Below are 19,196 nucleotides of genomic sequence, written 5' to 3' on the forward strand. Positions count from 1 at the left end.
TGGAATAATATGTATTTATGAAGTACTTTTTTTTTTTTTTTTTTTTTTTTTTTTTTTTTTTTTTTTTGCTAATTGGGATTGAACCCATGGGCACTTAACCACTGAGCCACTCTTCAGCCCTTTTTATTTTGATATAGGGTCTTGCTATGTTTCTTAGAACCTTGCTAAGTTGGTAAGGCTGGCTTTAAACTTGTGATCCTCCTGCCTCAGCCTCCTGAGCTACAGGCTTGAGCCACTCTGTCCAGTTTATAAAGTACTTTTTAAGATGTACCCCTTAGGAACAAAGTTGTTTTCCATCTACAACTAAATATTCTGACCTTTGAAATTAAGAATTTTTACATGAAATTAAAATATGAATGAGAATGAATACCAAAATAAGAATCCCTGCATTAATGCTACTGATTTTATTATTCATTATGACATCATTCTTAATATCAAAGGAAAAAATCTTGTCAGAATATAGTAATGAAGAACTGAGTAAAGAAAATGAACTCATTTCATTTATGATAATCAGCATTAGGGCTAATGCCATAGGTATTTATTTCTTTGTATGTTATCTTATAGGACAGAAGCCACATCACTTTTAATGACCTTTAAGTTGCTAAACTTATTTGTCAGTACATATTCATTTTATCACAGGGCATGTGTCATTTGGTATTTCAGATTTGCTCTTAAGTAATTTATTTGTTTTAGCTACATTTGGTTTTGTTCATATTTCCTTGTATTAATGCTAGTCTGAAAACACTTGAGTGTTTGGTAACTTGATCTGTTCCACTAGTTCATTAAATGTTTCAATCAATAGATTAGATTTTATAGGAAGAAACAACAAAAAGACTTAAATGTGAAGTTTCTTTTTTCCATATGACTGTATATATGAACCAGTATCCACTATAACTTTTTCCCAGGTTCATTTATAGGTTTTATTTCAGTCAGTACCTCAATAGGACTTTTCTTTTTACAGAAGAGTGGGGGAAAAGGAACAGGAGGTATACTGAAAAAATGATTAACTAATTTTAAAAGCCAAGAAAAAATTTTAAAATGATGACTTTTAATGTAATGACTTTTTATTTTAATGCTCTTACATATAGACCCTTTTGGGGAGTAGGGAAGAGATTACCAATGGTTCTTAACCATTTTGGAATAACCATTTCCCAGAAAAATGTATGTGTTATATATGCATTTAGTAGACCTATGATACAAAACAGATGCCCAGAACTTCCAAGTACAATTTTAAGAAATACACATATTCATTAGAGTTTTAGGGACAACAGAAGTTCCTGATAAACATGAATAAACTTCAGCTTCCCTATTAATCAAAGAAATCAAAGTTTTTGAAAATGATGACTACTGATTAAAAATATTGCTAATGGGATTTAAATTAGCAAAAACTCCCTAGAAGTCTATTCGAACTTTAAAATGCCAAACTCTTAAGTTCTGTTTCTAGGAACTATTTTAATAAAATGTAAGTCTCAGATTGATATTCAGCACTGATTATTATGTACTAAAATATTTATTATTACTTACAATAGCAAAAAATGGAAGCAACCTAAATGTTCAACTTTTGTGTAATGGTCATTATAAAGTACGGTTTAACCAAGTAAAATATCATGGAGCCAATATATATGTTTCGAAAGACTACTTAGTGATATGAAAAAACAATTACAACATACTGTTAAATAAAATAGGAAAATATACTGACTGTTAAGTAAAATTGCTTCTAGGAGATGGGACTGTTGATGGTTTTTAACTTTATTAATTTGTTTTCCTCCCCTCATTTTTTTAATAAGGAGTATAGATTAGTTTGTAATTACAAAACTTTCAAAGATGCAAATTATCCTCTTGCACAGTGTTTATAGTTTTACTGAAAAATAAGTAAAAGAACATGGATTGTAACACTCCGAAATATTTACAGGTTTTGTTTTTTTCCCTGAAAATGTAAATTGATTCAAGAAATTTTATCTTAAAATACATGTTGAATTAAGACCAAAACAATTAATCTTTTGATACTTTTTCTTTCTTTTACTAGAAGTGGAAGACTTGTTTTCTTCACTTAAACATATCCAACATACTTTAGTAGATTCTCAGAGCCAGGAGGATATTTCACTGCTCTTGCAACTTGTACAAAATAAAGATTTTCAGAATGCATTTAAGATACACAATGCTGTCACTGTACACATGAACAAGGCCAGTCCTCCATTTCCTCTTAGTTCCAGCGCACAAGATCTTGCACAAGAGGTATGTATTTTGAACTTCTTGTTGACATCTGTAAGGTAATAATGATAGTAAGTCAATATTATTGTAAAGTAACTTATCAAGCTTATTTAAATTAATTAAATGTTAACAATTTTTGTGATAGGAAAAGTTGGTTATATGCATTTTATCCTGAAAAAAATGTATATTTAATGTTCAGAGTCAGAGTTTTGTTTTCTGTAGAAGGTTAATTTTGTGTATGAAATTGTAGTACTAGTAGTAAAAATTATTTCAATTACTATACATCAAGTCTTTAATGTTTTTAGTGTGGTTTATTAATTTTAAGAATTGGACATTATAAACTCAGAAAAAGGAATACTGATACAATAAAATTATAAGTGAGATAACCATGGATCATAAATGTGTAACTCTTTAAGATTTATTAATTGTAGGTATTTTGAAGTTTTTTTCTATAAAAAAAACTGTGTGGATGTTCCAAATTACTGAATTCTAATATACTGTAAAATTTTCTTCTGTTAACATGCTGACTTTAAATTCTAGTTTTTTTTTAATTCTTTTTTTAGTTGTTGATGGACTTTTTTTTTAACTTATTTATATGTGGTGCTGAGAATTAAACCCAGTGCCTCATACATGCTAGGCAAATGCTGTACCACTGAGTTACAACCCTAACTGACAAATTCTAGGTTCTGATACTAGTTGCTAATGTTTAATCTGTCAGCAAATATCTCCCAAATCAAAGGCTTAAAAAAGATATAAATAAACCATCTCTAGTTGAAGGGGAGTGGATGTTATGTCTTTCTTCTTGGGTTTTAAGTTATTTTGATAATATAAAAATAATAATTCCAGGGGCTGGAGTTGTGGCTCAGCGATAGAGTGCCTTGCACACTTGAGGTACTGGATTCAATCCTCAGCACCACATAAAAATAAATCAATAAAATGAAGATATTCTGTCTATCTACAACTAAAATGTATTTAAAAATAATAATAATAGGGGCTAGGGTTGTGGCTCAGTGGTAGAGTGCTTGCCTAGCTTGTGTGAGGTACTGGGTTTGATCCTCAGCACCATATTAAAATAAATAAAATAAAGGTATTGTGTCCATCTACAACTAAAAAAAATTTTTTTAAATAATAATTCTAAAAGCCTTTCAAGTAAATGTGTTTCATTGAATCCAAACACGAGATAGAAAATGGACTGCAGGAAGGGTAAGACTTTCAGAGCTACAGACCGAAACATTAGGTTAGGAGATAACTTTCAGATTAGCACAGAGTGGTTCCAAAGGGAGAGGCATTTTCCTCATTGAGGTGTCTAAGATGGCTGAGACCTAACATTCAAGAGTTGCAGAGAGAAGTCTAGTGTTACACAGAACTAGGAGAAAATGATCTAGGGATCTGTTCCTAGAGAGGAAACTTCTCATCCACCAGAGTTTTAAAGAAAGAACTACTTAAATCCTATTGAGCTCATCTTTCATTATTGAAATTAATTATGCAAAATGTTTTATTAAAAGAACTATTGGGTGATATGTAGCTAAGTGGGAGAGCACCGGCATGCTTGAAGCCCTGGGTTTAATCCCCAGCATCACACACACATACACTCACACACAAAGAATCATCATTAATTTTATTTTTAAAATAACCACTTGTCTGCAAGATTATTTATTTTTAAAAGTATTTTTACTTATTTTATATATATATATATATATATATATATATATATAGAGAGAGAGAGAGAGAGAGAGAGAGAGAGAGAGAGAATTTTTTAATATTTATTTTTTAGTTTTCGGCGGACACAACATCTTTGTTTGTATGTGGTGCTGAGGATCGAACCCAGGCCACACGCATGCCAGGCGAGCGCACTACCGCTTGAGCCACATCCCCAGCCCCTAAATTTACTTATGATAGTTTAAAAAGTTTGTCTGAAAATTACTTTTTCTTTACAGAAACTAAAAAATAACTAGCATTACTTTGATCTTATTACAATTCACAAATATAGTGTAATTATAAAAATAAATGTGTGGGGTTGAGAGAAATCCCCAATAAATCATTATCATCATTCCCTTCCCTCCAGTTAAGTGAAGAATGTTTTATCTAGCTAGCCTTTGTTTTTGCTGAATAAAACAATGGTTGGAGAAGAGAATGAGAAAAGAGAGTTCAGAACTGCTCTAATTGAGAAAAGTTAACTCACACCAAGGGAAATACTTGATAATTTTGTGTTATATTGGTGTTGGTGGGGTGACCTTGATCTGAGTGTAGTCTTAAAATGAGTGCAAATGGCTAACCTAGTCAGGGCTACAATACATGGTTGTGCTAAAATGTGAATGGTTTTCCCTGGAGTTGGTACAGTGCATGGTTGTGAAATAGCCCTAACTTTCAGACCATTATATTTAATGCAATTACAATTGCAGAAAAGCACATACTTATAGTCCTCATCAAAGAGGACTATTAAATCTGATAACAAAGTTCTAAAGGTTAAATCAACCCATTGCATTTATTTTACTGGGAAAAAAATTTTAGGTATCAGCTTATTCCCCCTCACCTCTGTCCCATTTTGTATTTCTGGATATTAAAGGTGAGATTTTGTAGTCACAAAATAAGAATTATTAGGCTGTACATATGCCCATAGATTACATTTTAGCATTCATAATTCCAACAATCTGGAATTTAAAAGAAGAAATTACCTCATGCTTCAGTTGTATCTTTTTTTGGAGAGGGGCAGTACTGGGGATTGAACTCCGGGGCACTCAGCCACTGAGCCACATCCCCAGCCCTATTTTGTGTTTTATTTAGAGACAGGGTCTCACTGAGTTACTTAGCACCTTGCCATTGCTGGGGCTGGCTTTGAACGTGCGATTCTCCTGTCTTAGCCTCCCAAGCCACTGAGACAGTTGTATCTTTTTTTTTACCTGGGGGTGGAGGGTACCATGATTGAACTCAGGAGCACTTGGTCACTGAGACATATCCCCAACCCTATTTTGTATTTATTTAGAGACAGGGTCTCATTGAGTTGCTTAGGTCCTCAATTTTTGCTGAGGCTGGGTTTGAACTTTCAATCCTCCTCTCAGCCTCCTGAGCCACTGGGATTATAGGCATGAACTACCTCTCCCAGCCAGTTTTAACATTTTTAAGTGGAAATTTAAGTGAAAAACTCAAGGACTTTAGTGAGACATTAGGAAGTGTTCTCTTTGTTTTTATATACTTAAAATATCAGTTAAACATTATTATATAATAATGAAGTCTAAGAAAACTTCACATATTAAGATATAAATTAAATCTTTGATCATCTAGGGTATTTATTAATAAACACAAAACATAATTTTTGGTTATTATAGTGCTTTTATAAAGAAAAGATTGAGAACTTGGACTTCATTAAGTGAACTTTTGCTTATCCAAAAACATCTTAGAATATAATACAAGCCAATAGCACAATGAGATGTGCCAAATTCTTTGTGTGGTGGAGATGAGGGGAGTGATAGAAATGAGAAAGAAGCATAGATGGTGATTTAATTTGCTGAGTCTTGAAGGTTGATTGAGAAATTAGCAGGAAGCCTAAGAAAAGGCATTCTATTATCAAAGGGCACAAAGGTGATAGTGATTGAGAAAGCCTGACATGTTTCTTGAACAATGAGTAAAGGGTAGGATATGATCTTAAAAGATGGAATCTAGGTCCTGAGGGCCAAGTAAGTTATATTAATAAATTTAAAAGTATCTTATGATTGATCTACTTTGGTAAAAATTTTAAGTAATAACTAGTTGAAAGGAGAAATCAATTTGATGCAAGAAAGACATCTGAAAAAAATTAAATACTTTTTCCTTGTGATTAAAAATTCTTAGATCAGACATATTTTGTTAGTTAACTTGACAAAGATTGATGTTGGAAACCAATAACATCTTATTGAATGGTGAAACAGCCAATGCATTACCTTTTAAGACTGCATTAAGATTAAAGATACCCAGACTCGCCACCAGGATTCATCATTTTTCTGTAAATAGTAGCCACTGCAGTAATACCAGAAGTGGTGAAATATAAAGTAAAGGGACAGGTAAAGTTCAAATTTGTCCCAATTTGAATGAGTCATGTTAGTTACTTAGAAGAACAATAATAAAAAATTTGATAAAATGGTATTCAACATATTGACTGCTAAAATATAGGTATAGTATATACATATGCACATTTATATTCCATTAAGATATTATAATCATATAAATTTTTAACAAGGCTTTCAATGAATTGGTAGATAAATAGGTAATTTTTTATTTATATTTTTATGTGTTTCTCCATCTTTATGTGTTACTAAGGAAAATTTAGCACCTCGCAGTTGCTAAGGCTGGCTTTGAACTCAAGATTCTTATGCCTCAGCCTCCGGAGTCACTGGGATTACAGGCATATGCCATAGTGCCCAGTTTAAAGTATTATTCTAACAACATTGTAGAAGGTATGTGAGGTCAAGAATGGAGGCATAGAGAGCCTATTTGTTATTGTCAAGATGTAAGATTTCAAATAGCATTTCAAATGGAATTAAAGAGATTTAAACAGAAAATTAATAGGACATACTGTCCTTTTGTGGGGAATAAAGATAAAGGAGACATTAAAGGAGGATTTCCTGCCCTCTCCTCCTTTCACTGAATTCATCAAACATTTGAGTACCATTTATTTTGTTGTTTTTGGTACCAGGGATTGCAACCAGGGGCACCTAACCACTGAGCCACATCCCCAGCCCTTTTTATTTTTTTTAATTTGAAGCAGTGTCTCACTAAATTGTAGAGACTGGCTTTGAACTTGCTATCTCCTGCCTCAGCCTCCTGTGTCACTGAGATTACAAGTTTAAGCCTCCATGCCTGGCTTTTGTGCTGTTTTTGCAAAACATTCTGCCAATAATCAAATATAAAATTGAATAAAATACCATTTTATTTTCAAATGAATGCAGTCCAGTGAGGATACAGTCTCTCCACAATTTTAAATAAAATGTGTTCAGTCTTATAAAATGAGAATATAGTATCTAAGCAAATAGAATAAGGCAATTCAGGTAGCTGAAACATCTAGTGCAATCACAGTTAAGTGTGGAGAGACGGTATAGCATTTGTAGGGAACAACCAACAGTTTAATGCTGGAACAAAAAGGTTAAGACATGAGTAATGCCAGAGCTAGAAAAGAGGAATCAGATGATGAAAGTCCTTATATTTAATGCTAAGGAGATTAGATTTGATCCTGCAAATGATAGAGCTAGTAAGAACTAGAATGGTCAAATTTCTGTTTTTGAATTGAAAATGATATTTAATGACAATAGAAAAGTATAATGTTTTAATAATTTAGTACTAAGTCAAGTAGTTTTTAAAAACTGTTATAAAAGTATGAATAGCATTATCTCTTTGGCAAAAATAAGTATAAAGAATAACGAAATAGTACAGTTGAGGATGTCAGCTGCTTTCACATCTTCAGATTCAGCCAACCTCATTAAAAAAAAATTGCATCTGGGGGCTGGGGCTGTAGCTCAGTGGCAGAGCGCTTGCCTGGCATGTGTGAGGCACTGGGTTCGATCCTCAGCACCATATAAAAATAAACAAATAAAATAAAGGCATTCTGTCCATCTACAACTACAAAACATTTTTAAAAAATTGCATCTGAACTGAATACATTCATTCCCTAAATAATATAAGTAATCTGAAGATGATTTTAAATGTCTGGGCAGCAAGGTATATAGATTATACTTGAATGACCTTGAATTTTGGTATGGGGGTAAGGGATGACAGATTTTTTTTTCATAATCATGGGTGCTTTTGCTTTTTTGGTAACTAACTTTCTTGAGCTATAGTCCACATACACTTAAAAATGGGTGTTTTTTGTTTTGTTTTGTTTTGTTTTTTCAATGTGTTTTGGCATATGTATATCTGTAAAATCTACCATAACATCAAGTTGTAGAAACATCCATTACTCCACAAAGCTCCCTTATGGCCCTTTGTAGACAATAACCACTTCTTCCATTTCCCAAGCCCTGTTACCATTCATATCATGTTTTGATCTTACGAATTTGCAGTCTATAGACATTTCATATAATGTGGAATAAGACAGTGTATAGTCTTTTGTATCTGACCTCTTTTGCTTAGCATAATGTTTTTGAGATTCATCCATGTTGTATATTTAATAGTAATTTATAACTATTTCTCCCCTTCCCCCTTGCAGATCCAGAGCCTCACACATGCTACACAGACACTACCACTGAGCTAAATCCTTAGTTCCGGTAGTTTGTAACTTCTTGCTGAGTAATATTCCATTATATGACTATCCCACTATTTGTTAAGCTGCTTACCTATTGTAGGGATGCATATATGGGTTGTTTCCTGTTTATCATTCTGTCAAATGTGTCATCCTTTTTATTATTCTATCTGCTTTGTAGTGGTATCTTGCTTTAATTTGCATTTCCATAATGACTACTGATACTGAGCATTTTCTATATGTTTTTTGCCCATTTCCCTGACTTTCATGAAATGACTGGTGAGATCATTTTCTCATTGTAAAAATCAAGAGTTCTTAATATGGATAATACTTTGTCAGATATATATGTCAAGGTGAATAGTTTGGTAATAAAGAAATATAAAAATAAAAGTAGGATATATACTGAGATGATTATCCCTAGTATAATAAAAGATTTTCCTTTTATATCTTTCTTTTTTATTATATTTTTTCTAATTTTTCACATTTAATATATATCATTTCTGTAATTTAAAATTATTTCTAAAGTAAAAAAGAAACTTGCCTCTGAAGAAAAAATAGGAAATAATAGTACAGTTACCAAAGAGTAGAACATTAAGTGAGAGTATTTTTTTAAGATAAACATTTAGAGCATTTAAAATTTTTTTTAAATTTTTTATGTGGTACTGAGGATCGAATTTGGTGCTTCACATATGCTAGGCAAGCACTCTACCACTTAGCCACAACCCCAGCCCTAGAGCATTTTTAAAGGAAAGGAGTTATAAGAACAGACTTAATGCCTTAGACCTTTGAGAAGTAGCTGATGATGTACATTGACACTCAATATTTAAATTGGATTTATAGGGGAAGGGAATGAGTACTTACAGGAGTTTTAAATGTCTTTAAAAGGGAAGATCTCAAGAGATGTTTAAGAACTGACTTAAAAATAGAGCTAGGAAAATATATCTCGTACAGAAAATTATATTTGAGTTGAGTTGTATCTTTTGTATACTCTTGGTATATTTTAAATCCAAAGTTGTCTTTCTTCTTCAGAGTTGCTTCCTCCAGCAATTAAAAAGTGTATGGTCAGGGACTGTAGACTTTCTTTTAAATTGATGTAGATTTGATAAAGGTTAAAGAACACCTTATTTTAAAAATCAGCCTTTTGTTATCCATAGTTTTAGATCATGACTTTTGTCCATTAGTAAGATTTGTTTTGTTTTGTTTTTTTGTAGTTGTAGGTGGACAGAATGCCTTTATTTTATTTGTTATGTAGTGCTAAGGATCCAACTGAGTGTCTCACATGTGCTAGGCAAGTGCTGTGCCACTGGGCCATGCCCCAGCCCCCATTAGTAAGATTTTAATGGAGTTAAGAAGATAATAAGATTTTAATGGAGTTAACAAGATAATATTTGCAGTGAGATTCCTGTTTTTACACAGAGAGCTGCACTATTGGATACACATTTTTCTAGGTACCAAAACCAAAGGACAGACTGGTTTTGATTCTACTTTATAATTGCTGTGATATACTTGTGGGAAAATTAATTAATCCCTAGATTATCATCCCTTAGGTTTGAATAGGGAATTATATAAAATAGCCATAAAAGAGAGGAAATTACTGGGTTTCTTTTTATCTCATGAATTACTCTTATTAAAAAGTCTATATATGGATTTACTTCTATATAATTTCACTAATAGTGATAATTTTGGTTTTGTTAATCCTAATTATTGCAAAGTGCTCTTTTTGGTGGGTAGTTCTGTTTGGAGATAGAAAAAGGGGGAAAATCAGAGGTCTGACAGTAAGCACATGATATAATCTTTGGGGAAAAGTGATGTGTGTACAGAGAAAAAAATTATACTTTTCAGTATTTATGCTAGGAAGAAAAGATTGAAAATAGATGAACTGAACTTACTCAAGTGATTAGAAACTGAAAAGAGAAATAAAACAAAAGAAGAGTATTAAAATTGTTTGAGACTGGGTATGTGACTCAGTGGTAGAGCACAAGGCCCTCTATTCACTCCCCAGCATGGGGAAGGAAAAGGTGTAAATTATTTAGGTGGAAGGAACAATAGATTTCAAAACTTTCCAAAGCTGGTTCTTTGAAAAGAATAAGAAAATAGACAAAAGTTTATTGAATTAAATGAATTTTTAAAAAGAAGGAAAGAAAACCCAAGTAGCATTAGGAAAGAAAGGAGGCGCATGAATGCAGACACAAATTGAGGTTATCTCATGAGTCTGTGAAGAAAATTTAAATGGTAAGTATCATCCTCCCACAGCTGAGGCAATAGAAAGTCTGCCCGCCCCCAGTTCATCATAAGAATGGGTACTTATCCTAGGAGTTCAAAGATTGTCCTACTTTGGGGAAAATTTTTAATGCAGTTCATTGTGTTATAGTATTTGCTCTATTATGTGCATATAAATTTGTCCTGTTAGTCTGCTCTGTCATCTCTGATTTTAAATACAGTTATGTAAACATAGGATTAAAAAACTATAAAATAGCAAAGTTAAAACAGTCTTCTTCCCTTATGTAATCATTATTAGTGTATTTTGTAGTATGTTAGGAGAAACTTGCAAGATGGAAGTACTTCATTCATAGATATAAATACCAAAAATCTTATTTAGTGTTTATTTTAAAATAAGGAGTGCTGTTTTTTTCCATAAGATTTGAAACTGTGTGAAAAGGTATATTCTAATTTTTCCTAATAATTTTTCCTTGTGTTTTTTTTCTTACAAGTTGTTTTTATTTTTTTAAACTTTGATTTGTACTGCGTAGGTGCAATTGATATTTCCTGTAACCTAGGAAGAATCATCTTAGTTTTTGTTTTTGTTTCTTAGGTACAAACCATTTTGAGGCCAGTTCATCAGAAGGAAGGACAAGAATTAACTGCTTTGCTTAGTGCTCCACATATTCAGGTAGAAAACAGAACCATCATCTATATGTTTTTTCTGAAATTAATCTGGTTTTTTGTTTGTTTAGTTTTGCAAAATCAAACTTCTCTAGGATTGGAAGAAACCTTAGACATTGTCTAGACAGTCTTGATGTTTGTAGTCTCCTCTGCAAATTTATTATTATTATTGGATTATATATTTTCATATTTAAAATTAATCAAATTATTTTGTAAACAACTTCCTTTTTTCAGAATTGGACAAAAGTTCATATTTTGATTATTTTCCATGAATCTTAATTATCTAGAGTAATTATGCCTTTACATTGATTTTGTTTGTATGAAGTTTGATAAGCATTTTGAACCTTAATAAGCCATTTCAGAGGATTCAGTGGTACACTTAACACACCTTTAGTGATCAGTAGTTCCAACAGATACAGGGTTGCGTTAATACTTAAGTTGGAAGGTTTGGAAATGGTTCTGCACATACAACTAAATATAGCACTTTTAAAGATTTAATGATCAGAATACTACATATATGATAAGGTTAAAAATCTATTTATAGAAATAAAACATGCTGATACTTAAAATGCTGTGGATTTCTTTGAAACAGGCACTTTTATTGGCCCATGATAAAGTTGCTGAGCAGGAAATGCAGCTAGAACCCATTACAGATGAAAAAGTTTATGAAAGCATTGGCCAGTATGGAGGAGAAACTGTAAAAATAGTTCGTATAGAAAAAGCTCGTGATATTCCATTGGTAAGTGTCCCACATCTCTGACCAGTGATTCTTTCTACACAGAGATCTCATATATGGAAAGTAGTAGAAGACCCCAGTATATTCTTAGTGCTTTTTCTCTTTTGAAGTACTTTATTGGAGTTCTGTTTGGAGTACTTCATTCTATGTTCTAGCTCATCTTATACTCCTTATTCAGTTGAGAAAAATTTGTTAATTGTATTTTTTTGTATGTGTGTATGTGGATTGGTTTTGTGGTTTTGTTTATTTGTTTGTTTTGGTACTGGGGATTGAACCCAAAGAATCTTTGCCACTGAACTCCATCACTAGTCCTTTTTTTATTTTTATGTTGAGACAGGGTCTTACGAAGTTACTAAGGGTCTTGCAAAGTTACTGAGCCTGACCTCAAACTTGGATACTCCTGCCTTGACCTCCCAAGTTACTGGGATTACAGGTGTGCACTACTGCTCCCAGCAGTAATAGTGTTTTACTCATCCATAATTCAATTAATATAATAGCTTATGGAATATTTATTTGGAACAAAGAAGGATAAGTAATTTATTTTATTATTCTCCCAACTTACTTTTTCAAAACAATGATTAGAAACAAATCTTTTAATTCAGTTGAGTTTATTGAAACACAATTACTTGTATACTTTAGATATTATTTAAGAAGTATATATTTCTTGGACCCATGCTTGAGCTCAGACCCCGGCCTAGGACCACCCCCATCAACCCACCCTAGAGCCCAGGTTTAGACTCATCTCTGAAAGTGATTACATCCGTCTTGGGACATGGCTTTTTTGAGTGACCAATGCTATTGCTGCCACCATCTTTAGTTGCAGTGAACACCAGCCATGGACTGTTCACCCCATAATCTTGTAGTGTCCATGCAGATTACCTGTACCTTACAAGATTATAGGGTAGAAACTGTAATACTTCAAATCTGCACTGCAAGAAAGGAAGACACATTGACAACATGAAAAAACAAGGGAAGAAAGTGCTCAGACAAACCAAGATTCTACTACAACAGAATCCATTGACAGTGCAGTTGATGAGATATCAGACAAGGAGTTCAGAATGTACATAATTAAAATGATCTGCTAATTAAAGAATGACATAAGAGAGAAAATACAGGCAAAAATTGATAACACCAGCAAAGAGATAAGGGAGCAAATACGGGTAGCAAAAGATTACTTCAAGAAAGAGAATGATTCTGGAAAGAAAACAATCAGAAATCCTTGAAATGAAGGAGTCAGTAAACCAAATAAAAAGCTCAATAGAAAGCATCACCAACACACTAGATCACTTGGAAGATAGAACATCAGATAATGAAGACAGAATATACAATTTTGAAAATAAAGTTGATCACACAGTGAAGATGTGAAGAAACCATCAACAGAACATCCAAGAATTATGGGATAGCATCAAAAGACCAAATCTAAGATTTATTGGGATAGAGGAAGGTACAGAGATTCAAACCAAAGGAATGCACAATCTCTTCAATGAGATAATATCAGATAATTTCCCAAATATGAAGAATGAGTTGGAAAATCAAATACAGTAGACTTACAGGACTATTGTACAAATGTACAAAATTACAACAGATCTACACCAAGGCACATTATAATGAAAATGCCTATCATGTAGAATAAGGATAGAATCTTAAAGGCCACAAGAGAGAGGTGAAATTACATATGGGGGAGACCAATTCCGATCTCAGTAGATTTTTCAACCCAGACCCTCAAAGCCACGAGATCCTAGAACAATATATACCAAGCTCTAAAAGAAAGTGGATGCCACCCAAGAATCTTATATCTAGCAAAATTAAGCTTCAGATTTGATGACAAAATAAAAACCTTTCATGATAACAAAAGAATTCAAAGCGAGAAAGACTGCACTACAGAGCATTCTCAGCAAAATATTCCACGAGGAAGAAATGAAAAACAACAATGAAAATCAGCAAAGGGAGGAACTACACTAAAGGAAAGGCCGATCAAAGGAGAAATCAAGCCAAGTTAAAAACAAAAAATAAACCAAATTGACTGGGAATCCAAATCATATTTCAATAATAACCCTGAATATTAATGGCCTAAACTCATCAATTAAAAGCCAATTAAAGGGTTGACAGATTGGATTAAAAAAAGAAACCCAACAATATGCTGCCTTCAAGAGACTCATCTCACAGGAAAATACATCCACAGACTGAAGGTGAAAGGTTGGGAAAAAATGCACTACTCACATGGACCACATAAACAAGCAGGGATTTCCATCCTCATATCAGATAAAGTGGACTTCAAACCAAAGCTAGTGAAAAAGGATAAAGAAGGACATTTCATACATCAACAAGACATAACAAGCATAAATATCTGTGCCCCAAACAATGGGACATCTATGTATATCAAACAAAACCTCAACTACAAGAATCAAAGAGACCACATCACAATAATACTGGGTGGCTTTAATACACCACACCACTGTGATGTATTTTAATATATATCACCACTAGATAGATCTTCCAATCAAAAACTAAACAAAGAAACTATAGAACTCAATTAAACAGTCAATAATTTAGATTTAACAGGCATATATAGTATATTCTATTCATCAACAAGCAAATAACTTTCTTCTCCGCAGCACATGGATCCTTCTCCAAACTAGATCATATGTTATGCCACAAAGCAAGTCTTAGCAAATACAAAAAAGTAAAGATATTACCCTGCATTCATGGAATGAAATTAGAAATCAATGATAATATAAAAAATAGGTGCTACTCCAACACCTGGAGACTAAACAATACCATATTGAATGATGCCTGGATAATAGAAGATATTAGGGAGCAGATAAAAAAATTCTTAGAGGTCAGGGAGAACTCTGATACAATTTATCAGAATTTCTGGAACACTATGAAGGCAGTGCTAAGAAGAAAGTTCATTGCATTAAGCTCATGCATTAAAAGAAGAAAAAGTCAACAAAAAAAAGGACCTGACATTGTATCTCAATGCCCTAGAAAAAGAATAACACACCAACACCCAAAGTAGTAGAAGACAGGAAATAATTTAAATCAGGGCAGAAAATGAAATTGAAACAAAAGAAACAATTTAAAAAATTGACAAAACAAAAAGTTGGTTCTTTGAAAAAATAAATAAAATTGACAAATCCTTAGCTACCCTAACAAAAAGGAGAAAATTCAAATTTCTAAAATTTGTGATGAAAAGGAAATATCATAACATATTTAAATATTGAAATACAGAAGACAATTAGGAACTATTTTGAAAATTTATACTCCAGTAAAATAGAAAACCTTGAAGACATCGATAAATTTCTAGAGGCATATGATCAACCCAAACTGAGTCAAGAGGTCATACACAATTTAAACAAATTAATTTCAAGCAAGGAAATAGAAGACACCATCAAATGCCTACCAACCAAGAAAAGCCCATGACCGGATGGATTCACAACAGAGTTCTATAAGACCTGCAAAGAAGAATTAATACCAATACTTCTCAAATTATTCCATGAAATAGAAAAGGAGGGAACCCTTCCAAACTCATTCTATGAAGCTAGTATCATCCTGATACCAAAACGGGGCAGAGACACATCAAGGAAAACAAATTTCAGACCAATATCCCTGATGAACATAGATGCAGAAATTCTCAATAAAATTCTGGCAAATCTCATATAAAAATATTAAAAAAATAGTGCACCATGATCAAGTTGGGTTCATTCCAGGGATGCAAAGTTGGTTCCATATATGGAAATCTATAAATGTAATTCATCACATCAATAGATTTAAAGATAAGAATCATGATTATATCAATTGATGCAGAGAGAGCATTTGACAAAATATAGCACCCTTTCATGTTTGAAACACAAGAAAAACTAGGGATAGTAGGAATATATCTGAACATTATAAAAGCTTTTTATACTATACCCAAGGCCAACATCATTCTGAACAGAGAAGAATTGGAAAAATTCTTCCTTCTAAAAACTGGAACAAGACATGGATGCCCTCTTTCACCACTTCTATTCAACATAATCCTTAAAACTCTAGCCAGAGCAAAGGAAATTTGGGTTGGGGCTGTAGCTCAGTGTTGGAGTGCTGCCTAGCACGTTGTGAGGCACTGGGTTCGATCCTCAGCACTACATGAAAATAAATAAAGGTATTGTGTCCATGTACAACTAAGAAAATATATATTTAAAAAAAAAAGAAAAAAAGAAAGGGCTGGAGTAGTGGCTGAATGGTAGAGCACTTTCCTGGAGTGTGTGAGGCCCTGGGTTCTATCCTCAGCACCACATAGAAAGAAAGAAAAAGAGAGAGAGAGAGAGAAAATCTATTGACAACTAAAAAATTTTTTAAAAGAGATACGAATAGGAAAAGAAGAATTCACACTATCGTTATTTGTTGACAACATGATTCTATACTTAGAGGATCCAAAAAATTCCACCAGAAAACTTCTAGAATTAATAAATGAATTCAGAAAAGTAGCAGGATATAAATCAACACCTGTAAATCAAATGCATTTCTATACATCAGTGATGAATCCTCTGAAAGACAAATTAGGAAAAGTACCCCATTCACATTAGCATCAAAAAAAAAAAAAAAAGAAAAAGAAAACTTGGGAATCAATTTAATAAAAGAGGTGAATGATGTCTACAGTGGAAACTACAGAACACTAAAGAAAGAAATTGAAGAAGACCTTAGAAGATGGAAAGATCTCCCATGCTCTTGGAGAGTCAAAATTAATATTGTCAAAATGGCCATACTACTCCAAGCACTATACAGATTCAATGTGATTCCAATTAAAATTTAATTCCAATTAAATCATTCCTTAGAATAAAAAAGCACTCATGAAATTCATTTGGAAAAATAAGAGACCTGGAATAGACAAAGCAATCCTTAGCAAGAAGAGTGAAGCAGATGATATCACAATACCAGACCTTAACCTATACTTCAAAGCTATTGTAACAAAAACAGCATGGTATTGGCACCAAAATAGGCATGTAGACCAGTGGTACAGAATAGAAGACACGGAAACGAACCCATATAAATATAATTATCTCATACTAACCAAAAACATACATTGGAGAAAAGATAGCCTCTTCAACAAATGGTGTTAGGAAAACTGGAAAGTCATATGCAGCAAAATGAAACTAAACCCCTACTTCTCACCTGCACAGAACTCAAAGTGGATCAAGGACCTAGGAATTAGTTCAGAGATCCTGTACCTAATAGAAGGAAAAGTAGGCTCAAATCTTCATCACATCAGATTAGGCCCTGACTTCCTTATCAAGACTCTTAAAGCACAAGACATAAATCAAGAATCAACAAATGGAATGGTTTCAAACTAAAATGCTGCTTCTCAGCAAAAGAAACAATCAGCAAGGTGAAGAGAGAGCCTACATTTTGGTAAGAAATTTTTGCCATACGCACCTCAGATAGAGCACTAATCTCCAGGATATATAAAGAATTAAAAAAAACCTTAACACCAGAAAACAAACAACCCAATCAATAAATGGTCTAAAGAGCTGAACAAATACTTCTCAGAAGAAGATATACAGTTGATCAACAAATATATGAAAAAATGTTCACACCAATCAGAATGGCAGTTATCAATAATGCAAACAACCATAAGTGTTGGTGAGGATGTGGGGAGAAAGACACACTCATACATTGCTGGTGGGACTGCAAATTGGTATAGCCAATCTGGAAAGCAGTATGGAGATTCCTTAAAAACTTGGAATGGAACCACCTTTTGACCCAGCTGTCCCACTCCTTGGTCTATACAAAAAGGACTTAAAATCATCATACTATAATAATGAAGCCACAAAAATGTTTATAGCAGTTCAATTCACAATAGCTAAATTGTGGAACTAACCTAGATGCCCTTCAGTAGATGAATGGATAAAAAAAACTGTGGCATATATACACAGTGGATATTACTCAGTGTTTAAAGAGATAAAATCATGGCATTTGTAGGTAAATGGATGGAGTTGGAGAATGTCATGCTAGGTGAAGTAAGTCAATCCCAAAAAACCAGAGGCCGAATGTTTTTTTGATAAGTAGATGCTGATCAGTAATTGGGGGGTCGGAGGCATGGGAAAAATGGAGGAACTGTGATTGGGCAGAGGGGAGGAGGCATGGGGGCAAGAAATATGGTGCAGTGAGAGGGTCATCATTACCCCTAGGTACATGTATGACTGTGCATGGTGAGATGCTACATTGTGTACAACTAGAGAAATAAAAAGTTGTGCTGCGATTGTATACAGTGAATCAAAATGCATTCTGCTGTCATATATACCTAATTAGAATAAATAAATAATTTTTTAAAGAAAGTATATATTCCTTACTATTTGTCTTACAGTTTTTAGATGTAAAACTTTTCAAATCTCTTTTCTCAGACTGTTATTATTGCCTAACATATCTTTCCTTTATAATCAAGAAATATTCTTTAATCCCTGTGTCTCAGATTGTGTCTTGATATAAGGAATGTGGTTTTATACAAATTTATGTAAGTAGTTTTTCCACCAAGAGAATACAAATTGGAAAAGTCATGAGAAAATGTTTAAATAAAAAAAAAAGTCTACCAGAACAATTTTTATTCTTTATATTTTACTTCCAGTTTTTGAGCACACAATTTTTCAGTTGTGCTTCCAATTTGTATACCAATATTTATGTGTAGTACATTTTAAAAAATATTTTTTAGTTGTCAATGGTTCTTTTGTTGGTTGGTTTGTTTCTGTGTGGTGCTAAAGGTCAAACCCAGGGCCTCATTCATGCCAGGCAAGTGCTCTACCACTGAGCCCCAGCCCCAGCCCATGTAATACATTTGAATATTAATTGAATGCAGCTTCAATATTTAACATTTGCATAATCAACCAGATTGGAGTTCACCTCTTCATCATGTTTTGAATATTAAAAAGCTCTTTGTAGTTAAAAGTCATGTTCATTAATCATGCCTACATGTACTAAAACAATTTGAATAGGATCAGCATAAAGACAACAAATATGATTATAGATGTTCACACTTTTTTAAAGCAAATGCTTTTTTCTGCTATTGTACGCTTCAAAAGTTTGCTTGATTTCAGAATTCTAATCGTTTCTAAAGCAGAAACTATTGTGGGAAAAATAGTCAGCTTTCAAATCTAATTACAATTATTACTCTAGTTATGTAAGTAA

General features: G+C 33.0%; 1 protein-coding gene across 4 annotated transcripts in view; it reads left to right on the top strand.

Moving 5' to 3' along the window:
• The window catches only part of PALS1 (protein associated with LIN7 1, MAGUK p55 family member), a 96,634-nt gene that overhangs the window by 45,655 nt on the left and 31,783 nt on the right, over nt 1–19,196 (top strand). For all 4 annotated transcript variants that reach the window (XR_014021593.1, XR_014021594.1, XR_014021595.1 and 1 more), the window contains exons 4-6: nt 2,027–2,235; nt 11,232–11,309; nt 11,895–12,041. Coding sequence is in view for 1 of the 4 variants with exons in the window: in XM_081291017.1 (XP_081147143.1) it covers nt 2,027–2,235; nt 11,232–11,309; nt 11,895–12,041 (434 nt within the window). In the remaining 3 variants the exon portion in view is untranslated. The remainder of the gene's footprint in view (nt 1–2,026; nt 2,236–11,231; nt 11,310–11,894; nt 12,042–19,196) is intronic.

The sequence above is a fragment of the Spermophilus citellus genome (assembly GCF_964194105.1).
Source record: "Spermophilus citellus genome assembly, chromosome: 4".
NCBI lineage: Eukaryota > Metazoa > Chordata > Mammalia > Rodentia > Sciuridae > Spermophilus > Spermophilus citellus.